The sequence below is a fragment of the Protopterus annectens genome, chromosome 2.part0, assembly GCF_019279795.1.
Source record: "Protopterus annectens isolate FY-2018-M chromosome 2.part0, PAN1.0, whole genome shotgun sequence".
In the NCBI taxonomy this organism is placed as follows: domain Eukaryota; kingdom Metazoa; phylum Chordata; order Ceratodontiformes; family Protopteridae; genus Protopterus; species Protopterus annectens.
Genome location: NC_056728.1, coordinates 71588785 through 71608847, shown reverse-complemented (window position 1 = coordinate 71608847; position 20063 = coordinate 71588785). Strand labels below are relative to the sequence as shown.

Genomic DNA, 20063 nt, shown 5'->3' with positions numbered 1-20063 from the left:
TACATTCACATTTCTGTTATATGCAGGTGTATGTAACAGACATCTTTCTTAAAAGCAGTTTATTTAAATATATCTTTCTGTCTTATTTTCCCAATAGTATTCTACCGTATTCTATACATCATGTAGTTCTAAAATATTCCATTAAAGAACTATTTAATCATGAGCTCTCTATTAAAGATTACAGTATGTGTACTTATTTAACTTACTGATAATGCCCTTTTATTAATCTTACATAGTAGATACTGCATTCCTTGTGTATATGCATATTATTCATAAGATAATTACTCTTATTAATTTAAATGGGTTTTAGCCGCTGTGAACTGCTGTCCTGATCTAAGTTTCACATACTGACATCAGAATTAGACTACAGCATGTGAAAATGACAACTCACAGCAATTGTTCATTTCCTCTGCGAGTTGTCATTACTCTTAGTTCTTTTAAGCTGTTCTAATCAGTAACAAAAAACTAACTTTTCTTCCTTCAATTAATATATGCAGTTAATATGTATAGGTAGAGTTAATATCACTGCAGCATAATCTATTAACATGTAAAATGTAAGCAAATTAAGTTACATCTCAGTATAAAAAAAATACTACAGCTTTTGCCTAACCAATTCTTTACTTCTAAGAAAACAAAAAACAATGTATTATTTTGAGTAGATTTCGCACATATAAATATATATATATATATATACATATATATATATATTTGAAGAAAAAAAATGTTTTTCCTTTTTTTCATAGACATCAGTGATGAACTTTGACCTAGATTTTCTTCAGGACGGCTCAAGACGGAAAGAAGCCAGCAATCTGATACAAATGGAACATTTGTTTGTTCTCAAGCTTTCTCTAAGTGTCAGTTGTTTCATAAATTACCTGTGAAATGAATGAGTTACACAGGAAAGTACAGTTTTGTACACCTACCATAAATGTAGATGTTCGAGTGTCTTCACTGTTGCAGTCATGACTGTAGGGTTCTCCCCTGCCGGCAGGCAGCCCTCGGTCGGCCAGAATCCCAAAGTCTGGGTCCGGCGTCAGCTGTTCAACCTTGCTCGCTGACGTCAGAGCGCCAGGAGTATAAAGCCGACGCCATCTTCTCCAGTTTTTCTTGCCCCAGATGTCAGGAGTCCCAAAATGAAAATAGTCCCATAATCCTTGCAAATACACCTCAGAAGAATGGTGAAAAAAGGAACCACACAAAAGTAAAAATAAGAGGGGACAGGACGGAGGGAAACCCAGACTGCAACAGTGAAGACACTCGAACATCTACATTTATGGTAGGTGTACACAACTGTACTATGTTCATCGTGTTTCACTGCTGCAGTCATGACTGTAGGGTAGAATCCCAAAGCTGAAAGAAAGGGAGGTGGTCATAAAGAAGAAGGGGCGGCTAAAAGGCCCTGCAAGACTGCAGAGGCAAAGCCTGCCCTAGACTGAAAGTAGAGAGGTAAATTGCAGTGCTTAGAGAAAGTATGCACTGAACTCCAAGTTGAAGCTTCCAAAATGTCCTTGGTAGGAACTCCCCTGAGGAAGGCCGCAGAAGTGGCAGCAGCTCTGGTGGAATGAGTCCGTATGCTCCCTGGGATTTGCTTTCCATGGTGTGAATAACAAAATCTGATTCCATGAGCAATCCATTTAGAAATGGTTTGTTTAGAAATGGCTTTACCTTGGGAACTTGAAGCATAAGAAACAAACAATTGTTCTGATTTTTTGATGTCCTTGGTTCTGTTCAAGTAAAAATGTAGCTGTCTGTGTACATCCAAGGAATGTAAGATCCTTTCCCCTTTATTTTGAGGAGTGGGGAAAAAGGTAGGCAAGTGGATAGTTTGATTTAAAGCCACTCTGGAAACCACCTTAGGCATAAAGGTCAGATTATATTGATGAAAAATAATATAAGATTCCACCGCCATAAGAGCTTGTAACTCTGAAACTGTCCTGGCAGAGGTTAGTGCCAACAGGATAGCTGTCTTCCAAGATAAAAACTTGATGTCAGCAGAAGCGGCAGGCTCAAAAGGAGGCAAGGTTAGTTTTTCCAAAACATAATTGAGATCCCAAGCAGGAATAGGAGGAGATCTAGGAGGTCTTAAGTTCTTAGCTCCTCTGAGAAACTGTCTCATTAGCTGGTGGGAAAAGATGGGAGGGTCTGTATTATAATGAGCAGAAATAGCAGAGGCATGGATCTTAATGGAAGAGAAAGAGAGACCCTTATGTAAGAGATCTGTCAAGTAAAGTAAAATTAAAGTAATGTTAGGAAAAAGAGGATCATAATCCTGAGCCTGCATCCAGGAACAAAATCTTTTCCATTTTCCTGCATAAGATTTTCTAGTGCTAGGACGTCTGGCTTCTAAAATGACATCCATAACCTGCTTGGGAAGGAAAGAAGAAATCAAAGGCCCTGGATTAACCAGGCCGCCATGCTGAGAGTTCTGACATGAGAGTGTAGAACCTGACCCTGATGCTGGGACAGAAGGTTCAGAGACTGAGGTAAAATCCAAGGGGGCTCCAGGCATAGGTTTATTAGAGTTGGATACCAAAACTGCCAAGGCCAATTCGGAGCCAACAAGATCATCATCTTGGATTTGTCCTGTTTTATCTTCAATAAAACTCGTGGAAGAAGAGGTAGAGGCAGAAAGGCATATCCCAAGAGGTTCCTCCAACTGAATGACAGGGCATCCACTTTCCAAGCTTCTCTGTGGAAAGTTCTGGTGCAAAAATTCTGTAGCTGATGACTTTGATGGGATGCAAAGAGATCTATGTGAGGACATCCCCATACTGCTGTTATCATCCTGAATATTTTGGTGTCCAGCATCCACTCGTGGGGATCCGAAAGGTTTCTGCTCAAACTGTCTGCCAGGAAGTTTTGTTTCCCTGGTAGAAACTGAGCTTGAAGATCCAGATTGTAAGCTAGAGCTGTGTTCCATAAATCCATGGCTAGCCTGCAAAGGGGGTAGGAATGCGATCCCCCTTGCTTGTTTATGTACCACATAACTGTGGTGTTGTCTGTCCGTATTAGAAGTTTTCCTGGATGTATGAGATTCCTGAAGGCCAATAGAGCTTTCTGAATGGCTAACATTTCCTTTAAATTGATATGCAGGTGCTTCTGATCCTTTGTCCAAAGGCCCTGCAGACAATAGCCCTGAAAATGGGCTCCCCAAGCATAATCCGAGGCGTCTGTGGTTAGAATCTGAGAGGCAGGAGGTAGACGGAAGGGCTTCTCTTTGTTTAGAGCACATGCCCTGGACCACCAAAGAAATTCCTTTTGAAGGCAAGGAAGGACGGGAATCAGTATGTCCAAACTGTGGCAATGTTGAGACCATACACTTTTTAGGTACCACTGTATTTTTCTCATGTGTAGTCTTGCATATGGTACGAGAAGGATGCAGAAGGCCATGTAACCCAAAGCCTGCAGGAATTTCCTTGCAGAAAAATGGGTTAGAGTTGCCAAGGTTTTGAAAGTTGAAGCCAGCTGTAATTGTTTTTCGGATGTCAGAAATGCCATCTGGGTTGTAGTGTTTAAAGAGCCCCCAGAAAAGTTATCTGTTGTGATGGTGTCAAATTTGACTTTTTTATGTTTACAGAGAATCCCAGGAATTTGAGGAGGTTCTGTACAAAATCTAGATGCTGAAGTAAGACATCCTTGCTGTCTGCCTGAATTACACAATCGTCCAGATAAGGGTAAATTTGAATTTCCTTGAGTCTGCAGTAAGCTACTACTGGAGCCAGGCATTTGGTGAAGACCCTGGGCGCAGTAGACAATCCGAAGGGCAGCGCAGAGAATTGAAAGTGCCTCGATTCGGCCTTGAACCCGAGGTATTTTCTGCGATCCTGCCTGATGGGAATGTGTAAATAAGCCTCCCTTAAATCCAAAGTCACCATCCATGCATCTTTGGACAGCATTGGAAGTAACTGCTGTAGAGTAAGCATCTTGAATTTTGGAATCTCTAAAAAGGTGTTCAAGACCGACAGATCCAGAATGGGTCTCCATGAGTTTAGCTTCCTTGGGACTAGAAAGAGCCTTGGGTAAAACCCTTTTCCCATCTCTGAAATAGGAACCAGTTCTATGGCATTCATAGCCAAAAGAGCTTCCACCTGGTTTAAAGCCTCCATCCATTGTTGTTTTGGAAGGTCTGGCCATCCGCTTGGCCTTGGCATGGTATGAAAATGGAATTTGTAACCTCTTAAAATCACATCCAAAACCCATTTGTCCTGGGTTATTTGAGTCCAATTTTGATAAAAAAAGAGAGTGTTTTCCTCAGAGAGGGACTTCCAGGCAAGATGTTCCTGTAGCCCAACAGAGGGAGTCATTGAGTTTGTTTCCTTTGAGGCTGTGGCCTGTCCTCTCCTCCCCTAGGGGTAGAAGCAGCCCGCTGTCTTGGTCTATAAGCAGCTTGTGTTTGAGGCCTCCCTCTGGAGCGTCTATATCTACCCCTCTGAGGCCTGTCTGAAGAGGGAAAGGACCAGTTTTTTGATGGCCAATTCCTGCTAAATCTAGGAGGCTGTACTTGTAAGAAATCCTTAACTGTTTGCATGGATTTCGCCTTATTCTCCATCTTTTTAATCACCTCTTCAGCTTTAGGTCCAAACAAAACATTATGCTGAACAGGAGCATCCAATAATTTAGCCTTTACTTGTTCCGGTAAATTTTGTTCCTTTAACCATGCATGTCTTCTAATGACTGTGCCAGAGGCCGCAGCCCTACAAGAAGCCTCCAAGGCATCAAATCCACAGTGTAAAACATGCTTCCCAACCTGTTCAGTGGCATGCAACAAGTCATGTAATTCCTTATCATCTGCACAGGCAGAAATGGAAGTAAATTTTTGTTTTAAGACAGACAAGAGAAATTGCTGATATTTAAGCATATGAAACTGACAGTTTAAAGCCCTAATGGACAAAGTAGCAGAAGTGTACACCTTTTTTCCCCATCTTTCCAAGGCTCGATAATCCTTTTCAGTAGGAATGGGATTTTTAGCAGTAGCGGCCTTAACCCCCTTAAGACCCTGAGAAATGGTTTCAGGGTCAGCAGTAGGATTCTTGTATAAAAACTGATGGGAATCAGGAACCCTGTAGTATCTATCAGGCTTAACAGGAGCAGGAGGAAAAGAATCAGGAGTTAAGTTAGCCTCCGAAAAGGCATCATCCACAATATCCAAAACAGGAGGAATAGCCAGGGGTCTATGTTGGGGAAGAAGAAGAAAATCCCTCAGTCTTTTCTTGGATTCCGAATACTCCTGTCCCTCCCAGTGGAAATGTTCCCTCATTTCATGCAGAGTTTCCCCAAAAGAAAAATCCTCAGGAGGAGAAGCTGAAGGAATGGATTCTTCCGCATCAGAATCCTCATAAGGAGGGAAAGAATATTCCTGATCAGAAGAAGAAACTGAGGAAACAGAAGCCTGATCAGAGGAATCATAATAAACATCCTGCCTTGGCCTTTTGTCTGGAGGGGGATGAGAACCCCTAATCATTGTAAGTAAATCCTCCGCCATCTTGAGTAACTGTTTCTGTGACTTGGGAGCCGGTTCAAAAGAGTCTTTGCCTTTGTCTTTGGCTTTGCCTTTACTTGAAGCTGAGCAGGCCTGAAAACCTCTTCGGAAGCCGGTACCTGCACAGTGGCTCCGGACCCATCCGAAGATGCATTGTCCGAAGGTCCTGCCACAGAGATATTTAAAGGCCTGGTCGGCTCCTCATGAGAGTCCGTTTTGGCTGTCGGTTCTTAAATGGCCGATGACAGGGGCTGCAAAAGCACCTCAATGACGACGGCCGAACCTGAAGTTGGCTCCACATGTGCGCTATCATCAGATTTGGACCTCGGAGGCCTGTCTTTATCCTTGCGACGTTTGTGAACTCCGGTAGATGGAACCGTATCCGACGACATTTTGTAATTAAAGCGTCTACTGAAGTAATGAAAAGCAAAATCATACCTTCGCTTAATTGTACGCTGATTGAATCTAGCACAAAACCAACAACAAGCTACGTCGTGGTCAGGGCCTAAGCAAGGACTACAGTAAGAATGAAAATCCTTATGAGGTATTTGCTTCCCACATGAAATACAATTATTAACTTTTTCTGACATCGGAGTAGAGCAAGAAAAAAGTTTCCCCAACGGGGTACTTAGCTTTGAGTGGAGAAGAAAGTCTTCGGACCTAAGTATATGAAAATATTCGTCAGGAGTCAACCGACCGGCACTTGCGAACTGCTATCACCACATGGCAAGAAAGACTGGAGAAGATGACGTCGGCTGTCGGCTTTATACTCCTGGCGCTCTGACGTCAAGGAGCAAGGTTGAACAACCGACGCCGGACCCAGACTTTGGGATTCTGGCCGACCGAGGGCTGCCTGACGGCAGGGGAGAACCCTACAGTCATGACTGCAACAGTGAAAAACGATGAACATCAAAGAAAACAAAATCACCAGCACTTTGATATGTCTAATTAGTATATCCCTTACATTTGATATTCAGTTAACCCAGCAATGCATATACAGTGAATATAAAAAGTTTACACACCCCTGTTAAAGTGCCATGTTTTTGTGATATAAAAAACGCAAGACCACAATACATCATTTCAAAACTTTTCCCACCTTTAATGTGATCTATAACCTGTACAATTCAAATGAAAAACAAACAAATCTGTTTGGGGAAAAATATAAAAAAAAAATGTACAATAATCTGTTGCATAGGTGTGCACACCCTTAAACTAATACTTTGTTGAAGCACCTTTTAATTTAATTACAGCATTCAGTCTTTTTGGGTACACACCTGCCATCAATTAGAGAGAGACTGATTAAACCCAAATAAAGTTCAGCTGTTCTAGTAGGATTTTCCTGACATTTACTCAGTTGCCTGCTACAGCAAAAGCCATGGCTCATAGAGAGCTTACACAGCATCAAAGAGATCTCATTGTTGAAAAGTATCAGTCAGGAGAAGGGTACAAAAATATTTCCACAGCCCTGGATATACCATGTAACACAGTGAAGACAGTCATCCAAACATGGAGAAAATATGGGATAACAGTGACATTGCAAAGAACTGGACATCCCTCCAAAAACTGATGAAAAGACAAGATGAAAAAGTGGTCAGGGTGGCTGCCAAGAGACCTACAGCAACACTGAAGGAGCTGCAGGAATTTTTGGCAAGTACAGGTTGTGTACTACACATGACAACAATCTCCCATATTCTCCATATTTCTGAACTATGGGGTAGGGTTGCAAGACGGAAGACTTTTCTTACACAGAAAAACATCCAGGCCCAGTTAAAATTTGCAAAACAATACATCAAGTCTCCTAAAAGCATTTGGGAAAATATATTACGGTCTGATGAGACCATGGTTGAACTTTGTGGCCATAATTCCAAAAGGTACATTTGGTGCAAAAATAACACTTCGCATCACCAAAAGTACATCATCCCCATGGTTAAGGATGGTGGTGGCAGTATCATGCTTTGGGGTTGCTTTTCTTCAGCTAGAACTAGGGCTTTAGTTAAGGTGGAGGGAACCATGAACAATTCCAAATACCACTCACTTTTGGCCCAAAACCTTCAGGCATCTGCTAGAAAGCTGAAGATGAAGAGGAATTTCACCTTTCAATGCGACAATGACCCCAAGCATACATCCAAATCAACAAAAGAGTGGTTTCACCAGAAGAAAATTAAAGTTTTGGAATGGCCCAGCCAGAGCCCAGACCTAAATCCAATAGAAAATCTGTGGGGTCACCTGAAGAGGGCTGTGCACAAGAGATGTCCTCACAATCTGACAGATTTGAAGCATTTTGCAAGGAACGGTGGGCAAATATTGCCAAGTCAAGATGTGCCATGCTGACAGACTCCTAACCAAGAAGACTGAATGCTGTAATTAAATCAAAAGGTGCTTCAGCAAAGTTAGTGTGCACATTTATGCAACCAGCTTATTGTACGTTTTTTTTATTTTTTATATTTTTTCCCTAACAGATAATGATTTATTGTGGTCTCATTTTTCTTATATCACAAAAACCTGGCATTTTAACAGGGGTGTACACTTTTTCGTTTCAGATGGTGACTGACATTTACTGCGGCAGTCTGCAGTGGCACTTCCTTCCTATCAAAAAAGTTACTTTCATTGTTATTCAACTGCCTTCATATGGTAGGCTTTCTGAAGTCATTCAGATATGCACATAGTATTACCCATTGAATTAATGAGGTTTTATTCCTTCACCTCACAAGAAGTGATGTAGTGTCCTCTTTTAAAGTGTATTATTCGCACGAACAGATGAGGTATCTGGCCTGCACTCTGATGTCATCTCTCAGTATTTTCTAATTGCTTTGCATTTCTATTTCAATGCCAAGAGCACACCTGTTTTTTTTTTTTTTTACACCTCCACAGGGTGCTTTTCCTCTGTACTTGAGCACTGACTTTTTATATGCACATGCTTATTTCCAATGCATTTTACTCACATAACTAAGGAGTTCTAATTTTGCATTTATGATGTATGATTCATGGCCAGTACACAGTATCAAATATAGATTTCCATACTGCTATTTTTTTTTTTAAATCTTTGTTACCTCTGGTAGAACACTGATCAATAGTGGTAGTCATAGCTCTCAATGAATTAGGGGCAAACTTCAGCAGAATCAGGGACAAATTCAGAAAAATCAAGGACAATCAGAGACACTTACAATATTAGCACTAATGACTGAAGACATTGTCAGAGTAAGAGAATGTGAATAACTAAACGCTATCTTAAGTGAAAAAAGTCTATAACTCTAATAATTATTGTCATTATTAAATGTAATTCACCACCTTTTCTCTCTCAAAGTCATCAGTTGTAGGAGGGATTAAGAGGGACAAAGTTGAAATTTGAGTCAAAATCAGGGAAGTCCATGAAAATCAGAGACAATTGAGAGGCACAGTAGTAATTTTACATTTCAGCCTGGGTGCACCAAGTAGGTAGATTACAACAAATGCAGTGAAATGAAATATATAGCTCAACTGTCAAGGTATATACCAGTTTGTGATTACTACTGCTATGGCACAGGTGTGTGTGTGTGTGTGGACAGCTGTGTTTGTGGGTGATGAAGGTGCGTTGTAAGTGTGGTGTAAATGTTATGCACTGTGTAATAATGCAGAGCTAAATGGTGAAATTGTGCTCTGTTTTGTCCTTGGCAATTTCACCATTGCTTTGTGGAGACTTGTACCTTGCCCTTGACCTGTGTTTGCCAGTATGTTTTCACTGTGTATCTTGTTTGGAGGATGGTGTCACTACTGTGCGTTTATGCTAAAGCTGTTGGTACGTTTTCAAGTACTTGTGTCTGATTTGGGAGTGTTGTAATAGAGAATGGAAGAGTAGAAGTGTTGAGGTATCTGACCAGCATACCTCTGAAGTGTACCGTATTTTGAGGGAAGTCTGTGACTTTGGTTCATAACTTTGTCCTGACCTCCTCTAATCTGTGATGCTTTATGAAACAGGTGGTGGATTATAAAACTGATAAATATGAACTTCATTATCATTAGACACTTTTCAGAAAATTCATGATAATTCAAGTACTTTTATTTTGTCAGCTGTCTAAATACTGTACTAGTACAACTTAACAATAGTCACCCAAACATCTCCTGGCCATATATTTAAACTTGCCATTATCCACAACATGCATTCTTCTCCTTTTGTCAACAGGACTATGAACACCACATTATCATAAATAACAGGAAGCATGCTCCCCTTTACAGACAGAAAAATATACATCAAAAAGGTTAATGCAAGGCAGTACAGGAAGAATAAATTAATAAACACAAGTAATACAGAATAGTATACACAATGGCATGTAACAGTAATAGTAACAAATAATCCTGACTAGTAATATTAATAATATCTTCATCAAAAAGGCTCTATTTTCTACTGTTCTGCTGTAGTCATTGACAGCAGTTAACACTCTAGTGAAAGAACATGGTGCTCATCTTGCCTGTCGTTTTCCTGATATCAGAGCATAAGCAGAGATATATTTACAACAAATATTTTAGATCAAGGAAAACTTGCCCCCTGCAAATAAACAAACTGCATTTGCTCACTCTGTTCACAAGCTCAAGTACATGTGAAGAGGGTGTCTGAGTGCTTGAGCTCATCCAATACAAAAGTTCATGTTACCAAGTTTTTGTGATCCAAGCTTGGCTAACTTAGATAGAAGCAGTGGAGCTGCTTGGCAGTTCCCCTCAAATATGATGAAAAGGGGGAGCTTGTTTTTCAGTGGAAAACTGCCCTCCAGGACCCTTCTTTTAGCCGCCATGAGGGGCAGTAAGCAGTATCTAGGACTATCATATTGCAGACCAAGCCATTTTTGTTTTATGCCCTATGGCTTTCCTTGTGTTGAGATGCAATTTTGTCAAGGAAACCAGGACTAAGCATGCACTCTCCCATGTACGCCAGCCCCTGTGCATGAGGACAGTCACCAGACAAACATTCATCCTGTAAACCATAGGGTTCCGCTGAGGGTAGCCTTTGACAGGTTGTCCCTGACTTCCTCCCAAGGAAAGTTAGGCAGCAGCTGCTCAATCCTCCCTCCCTCCTCAGCTAAGGCTCTGGCACTTGTATCACTACTTCAGCCTGACTGGATGTCTTTGTGCCAATGGGAGAGCAGAAAGGGCAACTCCTTTTGAGTTAAAAACAGATAAACGTCTTCTGGGATAGCCTTGGCAAATCCTGCTTGGGTTTTGGAAATGACATCCAATCTGGAATGTTTAGTGAATGTGTAAAATGAAGACCAAGTAGCAGCTTCAAGGATGGAGCTAGTGTCGAAAGCCTTCAAGAAAGCCACTTTCCCTAGTAGAATGAGCCTTAACTGTTAACTGAAGTAGACAACTGTTTGCCATAAAAAGAACAAAAAGAAAAGGCCTTGGAAATCCAGGAGGAGATGATCTGTTTAGAAACTGCCAAACCCAATGTCCTCGTATGAAAAGAAATAAAAATTTTATCAGATTTATGAAAGGCCTTAATTTTGTCTAAATAATATCTGAGCTGTCTATGTAAGTCCAAGGTATAAAGTACCTTCTCACCAGCAGGCTGTGGTGAAGGGAAAAGGGAGGACATTGGACAGACTGATTAAGGGGCAATTTGTTAACCACCTTGGGCACAAAAGAATGATTTGTACAGAGAGACACTTTGTCTCTAGAAAAAGCAAAAAAAGAACGGACCTCCATCAAAGCCTGGAGGAGATTAAAGCAACCGATAAAATAGTCCTTCGGGTGCAATGCTACAAAGCAGCAGCAGGCTTGAAAGGAGCCAGAGTCAGTTTTTCTAGGTCAGAATTAAGATCCATTGTAGGAATGGGGTTTCTTGGTGCCCTGCTATGAAGGACACCTTTTAGAAATAGCTTGACCTCAAATCTGGAAGCCAGAGGAGGATTCAGTGGCAAACAGGCAGAAACTGCTGACAAGTTAGCTTTCAATGAAGAATATGCCAACTTAGCATGCAACAGTTTACATAGGAAGGAAAGAAACAAAGGGATCTCCACTGACTTGGGATCCTGGTGTTTCTTAAGACACCAGACAGAAAATCTCTTCCACATCGACATGTGTGATTTTCCTCGTACTGGGTTTCTTGGTCTACTGCAGGACCCTATGCACGTCCTCAGAATATCGGTGTCAGAAAGGAATCAAAACCTGATCACCCAAAGTATCAGCTGAAGAGTGGACATGTGAGGGTGAAGGAGAGATCCTTTGTTCTGTGTTAGAAGGTTTATGTAGTGAGGTAACATGTGATGATTGCCTCTGGCCAGATGGAATAAGAGGAGGAACCAGAGCTGTCTGGTCCAAAAGGGAGTCATGAATAAGATTTTTGGTGAGTCCTTCTCAATCTTGTGAAGGAACTTGCAAAGAGGAGGAAAGGCATACAGGAACATTCCCTTCCAAGGGAAAGTGGCATCCACTTTCCAAGGGACTCAGGCACAGAACTGAGGGATGTGTCTGTTCAGAGGGGAGGCAAAGAGATCCACTTGAGGAATACTCCACAGATGAACTATATCTAGAAACACATCTCTGTGAAACATCCATTCATGAGGCTGTGTCCTGAACATACTGACAGAAACTGTCACAAAATTGTCCTCTAACGGAATGCAGACTGTCTGTAGGGTCACTTGAAAATTAATGGCTATTTCCCATGCTTGAAGGGCTATTCTGCAAAGAAGGTAAGACCTTGTGCCCCCTTGTTTGTTAATGTACCACATGACTGTGGTGTTGTTGGGATAAACCTTTACGGGACCTGGCTCCCAGAGAGAGTAGAAAGCATGAACAGCCAACATGAGAGCTCTCATTTCCTTGAAATTGATGTGATCTGTCCTCTGCTGGGGAGACCAAAGGCCCTGAACATTCAGTTCCACACCCCACCTCTGAGGTGTCTGTGAAGAGTTCTTGGGACAATTGAGGAGTTTGAAAAGCACACCTGGATTCAATGAAATTCCAGTTTGAGACAAGGAAACACAGGAACCAGATACTCCAGCGGGTGGCAGTGTTGAAGCCATAAAGATTTTAGATACCATTGAAACTTTCTCATATAAAGCCTGGCCTAGGGATGCATGGGGATGGTAGAGGCCATGGCCCCCACAGCCCTGAGAAACTCCTTGGCTGGTACAATAGGACAATGAAAGCAGAGAAAGAAAAAAAAATTCATGACAGAGAACAATTCCTGAAGCAGGAAGAGAGGCCAGCATTGGAACAATTTGGATCCAGCATCCTAGAAAAATGTGATCCTGAGATTGAGTTAACATGGACTTCTGAAGGTTGACCGTGAACACCAGCCTGTGTAATAGAACCTGGCTAAAGAGAAGATTCTGCAAAACCTTGGCATGTCAAGGGGCCTGAAGCAAGACATTGGCCAGGCAGGGAAGATCTGAATGCCTGGAAGAATGCAGAAAGCAACTACTGGAGCTAGGCATTTTGTGAACACCCTTTGGGCTGTTGAAAGCCCAAAAGGCAAAGCAGAGAACTGAAAATGAGAAGAAGAAACAGATAAATGCAAAACGTTCCTGCATAGAAGTTGACAGGAATATGAAGACAGGCATCCTTTAGATCCAGGGAAACTAGAAAGTCCTGGGAAACAAGACAGGAAATAGAGTCTGAAGAGAAGCATTCGGAAGGATGGCACTTTGAGAAAAGTGTTTAGAAATGAGTGATCTATTACAGGTTTCAAAGATCCCTCTCATGGGGATCAGAACCATCCTGGAGTAAAAACCTGAATCCCTCTCAATCTTTGGAATCTGCTGAATGGTATCTGGTAAAACAGACCCTGCAACACCCATGGAAAATGAAGAAGTTGTTCTGCAGAAGGTTGAGATACTGCCAAAGGAAAGAAGGGTTTACCAGGCCATACAGTAACCTTGCTGGATGATGGATAGAACCCAAGCCAAACTGGGGGGGGGGGGACCTGAGGGACAAGGGAACTTGGCCAAGAAGAAGAGTGGGCAGAAAGTCAGATGGCTGCAGACTTAGGAAAGGACGACTTTTGGGGCCTAGGAGTTTGAGTAGGCTTATCTAAAAAAATGCACCTAGGAACCTTCTTACCCTTGTCTAGGCAGTCAATGAAAAGCAGTTTTAGTAGGACAGCTCCTCTGAAACTTTGGAATGGGAGAGACTAAAGAGGTGTTTCAAATCTTTCATGACCGTAACCTGATCATGCAAGGTCTTGAAGAGCTCTGCCATATCAGTACCAAATTTTCATTATCCAGAAGAGCATCTAAAATTTGCCTTAATATCTACTTGCAAGGCTTTAAGGCAAAGCCAGGAATAGTGTTGCATCACAGAACTGCATGCAGCAGCCCTAGAAGAGGAATCAGCCACATTATAGCTGCATTTTACACAGTGATGGGCAACTTGAAAAATGGAATCCAACAAGGATACAGCTAAGGCCTTATTATCTGAGTCAGGGACATCAGATACAATCTTCCCAAGCTGGGAAAGGAGAGAGAAAATATATCTGGTCAAGTGGGTCTAGTAATTACAGCCCTAAAGGCTAAAGTAGCAGAAATGTATGCTTTCTTCTCAATCCTCCAATAGTTCTATTGTCCTTATCAGAGGGAAAGAGCTTAGAAGATGAGACAATAGTCTAGAGGGCTTATCTGTGGACACAGAAATCACTGTTGATCAGATGAAGGGCATTATGATTTACAGGCATCTGGCACATTACAGAACCTGTCAAGCTTCTTAGGTGCTGGAGGTTGGGACACTAATGCAAAAGGAGCAGCAGAAAAGGTATTCAATAAAGCAGCCAACACAGGAGGGACAGGAGAATGTTTAGGAGAGCCCGTCTTGTAACAACTCATAATACCTCATCTGGATGTCTGACATCTGACAGCAATTACATTTAAAATGCTATATCATACACAGGACTGTATCTCCAAAGGAGAATCACGGCTAACACATTCCACCTCTTCTAACCCAAAGTCTGAAGGAGAAGGCAACTCATTTGAGGACTCCAGGGTCCTTTGCACTATTGGGGTAGAGGACCAAGGAGGTGCAGGAATCAGGAATCGAAACTCCCTGAAGAGGTTTTAAAGCCATCAAGGCATTGAACAAGCCTTGTGTGAAGTCCTGTCATTCTTACTGTGGACTTCTGGCAGCTGTCACCACATGCTTAGTCTTCTGCCTTTTCTTTACAGGGACATCCACTTTGACAAAGTGAAATGGCTCAGATCGCTGCCTGTATTTGATCAAGGTACTCGGGCACCTCTTACCTAATAAGGATCTAAGGAATCCTTTTAGGCCCCTCAGCCATGGTTCCCCTTTAACGTCTCCTGAGGACATTTGTAAGTCCTCTGAGGATGTTTGAGAAGCTGTTTCCATGCTGGCCTCCAATAACATCATGTCAGAGGAAACAGACATCAATACCAAATGGTCCTGCGAGTTTTCTCATCCACCTCAAGAGAGGTCTGGTGGAGGCTGGACAGCAGCAGGCTCAGGTCTAGATTTCTTGGCCTTTTTCTTGTACCTCTAGGCAAGTGGATTCTGCCATGGTACCTTGGGCCAACAACTTGAGACACTGGTTCTCGAGATAAATGGAAAAGGAAGAAAGATGGCTATGCAAAGTCTTTGGTACAAAAGCCTGACAGTCGGAACACACTGAATGTGATCAGGAGATGCACCTAAGTAAAAGAGTCACCTATCATGGCAGTCTTTATGGGGAATCTGCCTTCTACACTGACATTTCCCTTTCCTGGATGATATGTAACCCACTAAAAACAGAATGAAAAGGAACCCCAATGGGGTACTTATCTGAAAGCATAGGCTTGACATAACCACCAAAGTGATGGGTGTTCAGACCAATGTTTGACAATAGCACTTGGACTAGTGGCAACAAAGTTCTATTTGGGAGCATTCATACAGCACCTTTATGTCCTACACTCGCACGGGGAGCATATGTCTGACAAACTATGCTCCTAGGTAATAAAGGCTTTTGTATACTTGCCAGTCCTTGGGCTGTCCTTGGCAGGAGATCCCAGACATCACGAATACTGCAACAGTGACATGGAAGGACATCTGAAACTAGGGCTATAAGGCCTTAGGTATAACACATAAAACTGGCAAAAAATTCAAGTCTTATACATATGAAAAATGAAAATAAAAAATGCAGTACATACTCGGCAGCTTAGCAGAGAGGGTTAAGACTATAACTTAAAAAACCTTCATTAAATTACACTTGTCTGATAGCACAGTAACTCTGCGTAATATGCCCTTTTAAGTGTCTTAACAGCTTACCTTCCGTCACCCTATAACATGCATATACCTCCCCAGCCTCAGTGATCATCTTTTTCTGACCCTCATACCTCTTTCTCATTCTAAGCTCAAGACCAGCTTCACTGACATCTGGTCTCCCTTTCTGATCTCTTGCCTTGACTTCTGATTCCCTTTATGACAGAGTTTTCAATCAGCAAAACCCTCTTCAGTTTTCCCACACTGGCTCTCATCTGATTCTAGCCCAATGTTGCTGCCCATTCTATTTGTAACATTTCTACCTTCACTTCCACTACTCTCAGTGTGTCTCATGGTCTGTGTTGGTTGCCTCCCTTCATCCGATATATTCAACTTCTTCCTTAGCCCGCTTTTTGCTCTTTCTACAAAAACTATCCACTCCTCTATCACTTTAACCATTTGCCTCTCCCATCTGGCAGTGTGTTCCCCTTACCCACTTCTCTCTTACTAACCTTGTGATGTTGGTTCCACCTTTGCAACCTCTGTTGTCCCCCTCCCCCCATGTCACCAGCTGCTACTCTCTACATATCTCTTTCCATTTTGGCTTCACTCATCTTGTCCTTCTTTTCATGACTGCATCTCTCATTTTCTCCATTCACTTTACATTTTGTCACCTCACTTACCTGTACTCTTCTGTCAACTGCTGTCCATGTTCTCCTGCTCTCCAACATTTCCACCCTATGCTGTCTGCTGCCCTCCTTCTGCATCCTCCTCTGTAATCCTACTTTACCCTTTTCATGTTTGACTACCCAGTCCACTAATATCAGTATCTCTGTAGTCTACTGTGAATCTGCCCCACCTTGTTGCAGAGAAGGTTTCAAAGCTCCAATTGCAAAATAGGCAACTTGAGCAAGTCACTTAACCAGATAGTTCTCTTGTCACTCATACTTGAAAAGAAGCACTTGTGTGTAGTACATTTACCAGATTAAGAAATAAATAAAATAAACAAAAAAATATGATTTTAGCAAACTGATGATGCTCTTACAAAATGTGTTTGCTCACCTGATACATGCACACCATTAGCAATGCCTTCAAATGGTACTCCTTTCTTCGTCACCTTCTGCCATTTTTTCACCAGGAATTTTATCCTAAAATATTTTTATTTTTCAGTTAAAATATACCCTTTACAAATAAAAACTGTTATTTAAACAAATGCAACACTAAAACATGAGCATTGTATTACTGATAACATTTCACAGAGAAAATGATCTAGCAGAAAACAAATTAGGAATATATATTAGTGTAACTGTAGTGGCAAAATGGTTGTGTAATAAAAACCTATTTAACTATATTTTTGAAAAGTAAGGCAATGCCTAAGAGGTCCTTTTTCCTGAGTAGATCCTAAAAAGTACAGTTTTGTACCTACCATAAATGTAGATGTTCGAGTGCTCATACAGCTGCAGTCATTACAGATGGGTTATCCTGCCGTCAGGCGGGTCCTCGGTCGTCCGAATTCCAAAGTCTAGGTCCGGCGTCGGTTGTCGTCACTTCTTCCCTGACGTCAGTGCGGCAGGGGTATAAAAGAGGCAGCCGACGCCATTTTCTTCAGTTTTTCTTGCCCCAGATGTCAGGTGCCCCCAGAAGGAAGGCAAAACATAATATTATGCAAACATGCAATGTAGATAAATCAAAAACAGTAGTTGCAAGCAAATACACTATAAAAGAATACCCCCAATAGGTTGTACGATAAAGGTGTTTGTCATAAGGCCTGTCCTAAGAGGGGATGGAGGGAGGGTAACCTGGACTGCAGCTGTATGAGCACTCGAACATCTACATTTATGGTAGGTACAAAACTGTACTATGTTCATCGTGCATACAGCTGCAGTCATTACAGATGGGTAGAATCCCAAAGCTAAGTAAGGGTGGTAGGCACTAAGTGGAACTAGGAGGGGCGAGGATGGCCTGCAGGACTGCTGTGGCAAAGCCCGCTCTAGATTTTGAGTACAGTGGAAGGTGGTAGTGCTTGGAGAAAGTGTGCACTGAACTCCAAGTAGCTGCTTCCAAAATGTCCTTGGTAGGGACCCCCCTGAAGAAAGCTGCAGAGGTAGCTGTAGCCCTGGTGAAGTGGGATCTGATGTATACAGGCACAGATTTTCCATGAAATGAATAACAAAAGCGTATGCAGTGGGCTATCCATTTTGAAATTGTCTGTTTGGAAATAGCCTTTCCTTGAGCACCTGTAGCATAGGGCACAAAGAGCTGCTCAGATTTCCTGAATGGCTTTGTTCTGTCCAAGTAATAACAAAGTTGTATGTGAATGTCCAAGCAATGTAGTAGTCTCTCCCCTTTGTTCTGTGGATTTGGATAAAAGGTAGGTAAATGAATAGTCTTGTTTAAAGCTACACTGGATACTACCTTTGGCATGAAGGTAGGGTTGGTTCGTAAGGAAACTCTGTCCTGATGGAAAATGATGAATGGTTGCACAGCCATGAGGGCCTGTAGTTCCGAAATCCTGCATGCTGAGGTAATAGCCAGAAGGAAGGCTGTTTTCCATGACACGTATTGTAGCTTTGTTGAAGAAGCCGGCTCAAAGGGAGGCAGGGTCAGTTTTTCCAATCCGAAGTTGAGGTCCCAAGCTGGGACTGGTGGTTTTTACGTGGGGGTTTTATATTTTTTGCCCCTCTAAGGAACTGCCTTAAAAGAGGATGTGAGAATAAAGGAGGATCTGTATTGTATTGTGCAGAAATGGCTGAAGAGTGGATCTTGATGGAGGAGAAGGTAAGGCCACTGTTTAACATCTCAGCTAGGTACTGTAAAATTTGAGGTATATTGATTACCCAAGGATTCTGTCCCTTTTCTTGATTCCAGGCACAAAATCGTTTCCATTTGGCGGAGTAGGCTTTTCTAGCAGAGGGTCTTCTGGCCTCCAAGATAACATCCTGCAAATCCTTGAAGAGGAGAGTCTGTTGGGAAATTAAGGTATTTTCCATGCAGCTAGATTTAGGGTTTTCAGCTGGCTGTGAAGGGTTTTGTAGTTGTGCTGGGACAACAGAAGAGGGACTAGAGGTAGGGTCCATGGTGGGGAGTGTGTCAGGCTCTTTAGTAGAGGATACCAGTGTTGTCGTGGCCAGTCTGGAGCAATGAGAACCATTTGTGGCCTCTCTGCTCTGGCTTTTAATAGTACTTTGGTCAGCAGAGGTAGAGGCGGGAAGGCATAGACTGTCAATGTTGTCCAATTGAAAGAGAGTGCGTCCACTTTCCAGGCCTGTGGATGATAGGTCCTTGAACAAAATTTTTCCAACTGGTAATTTCTGTGGGTAGCAAATAGATCTATGTCTGGCTGTCCCCATGCCTGAGTTATCTTTGAGAAGACTTGAGGATGCAACTTCCATTCATGTGGGTCTGTCATATTTCTGCTTAAGCTGTCTGCCAGTGTGTTTTCCTTCCCTGGCAGGAATTGTGCCTGTAGTTGAATCTGTAATTCCAGTGCTGTGTTCCAAAGGGTCATGGCTTGCCTGCACAGGGGGTATGAATGAGTTCCCCCCCTGTTTGTTTATGTACCACATGACTGTGGTGTTGTCTGTCCTTATCAATAGCTGGCCTGGATGCAGTAGGTCTTTGAAGGTCAGAAGTGCATTTTGCATGGCTAGCATCTCCTTTTGGTTGATGTGTAGGTGCTTCTCTTTTTGGGACCATTTTCTCTGAATGCACTGATCTGCCATGTGTGCTACCCAGGCATAGTCTGAGGTGTCCATTGTGATGATTTGAGTTGCTTGAGGTACACAGAAAGGGAGACCCGTTTTTCTTTGGCATGCTTGAGTCCACCACAAAAATTCCTTTTGAAGGCATGGAATGAGTGGTATAATTGTTTCCAAGCTGTGGCTGTGTTGAGACCATAAGTTTTTTAGGTACCATTGAAGTTTCCTCATATGCAGCTTTGCACATGGTATTAGTAGGATGTAAGATGCCATGAATCCCAGAGCCTGCAGGACTTTCCTTGCAGTTAGTCTGGTGAAAGTTGACATTTTGTTGAAGTATTGAGACAGTTGCCCTTGTTTGTCTGGCGTGAGGTAGGCCATCTGGGTGGTTGTATTTAAGCTGGCACCCAGGAAAATTATCTGTTGAGAAGGTATTAGTTTTGATTTCTTTTTGTTCACTGTGTATCCCAGGTAGTTTAACAGTTTTATTACAAACGCCAGATGCTGCAATAGAATGTCCTTGCTGTCCGCTTGGATCAGGCAGTCGTCCAGATATGGGTAGATTTGTATTCCTTGTTGTCTGCAGAAGGCAATTACTGATGCCAGGCATTGCGTAAACACTCTGGGCACAGTAGATAAGCCAAAGGGCAATGCAGAGAATTGGTAATGGGTTGAACCTGCAAGAAATCTGAGGTATCTTCTGCAATCTTGTCTGATAGGGACATGCA

General features: G+C 42.2%; 1 protein-coding gene across 1 annotated transcript in view; it reads right to left on the bottom strand.

Moving 5' to 3' along the window:
- Nucleotides 1–20063, bottom strand: part of PCNT (pericentrin) — a gene marked incomplete in the record, with an annotated part of 2997294 nt that overhangs the window by 205375 nt on the left and 2771856 nt on the right. The window contains 1 exon segment of the mRNA XM_044060288.1: nucleotides 16700–16785. Coding sequence (XP_043916223.1) covers nucleotides 16700–16785 — 86 coding nt within the window.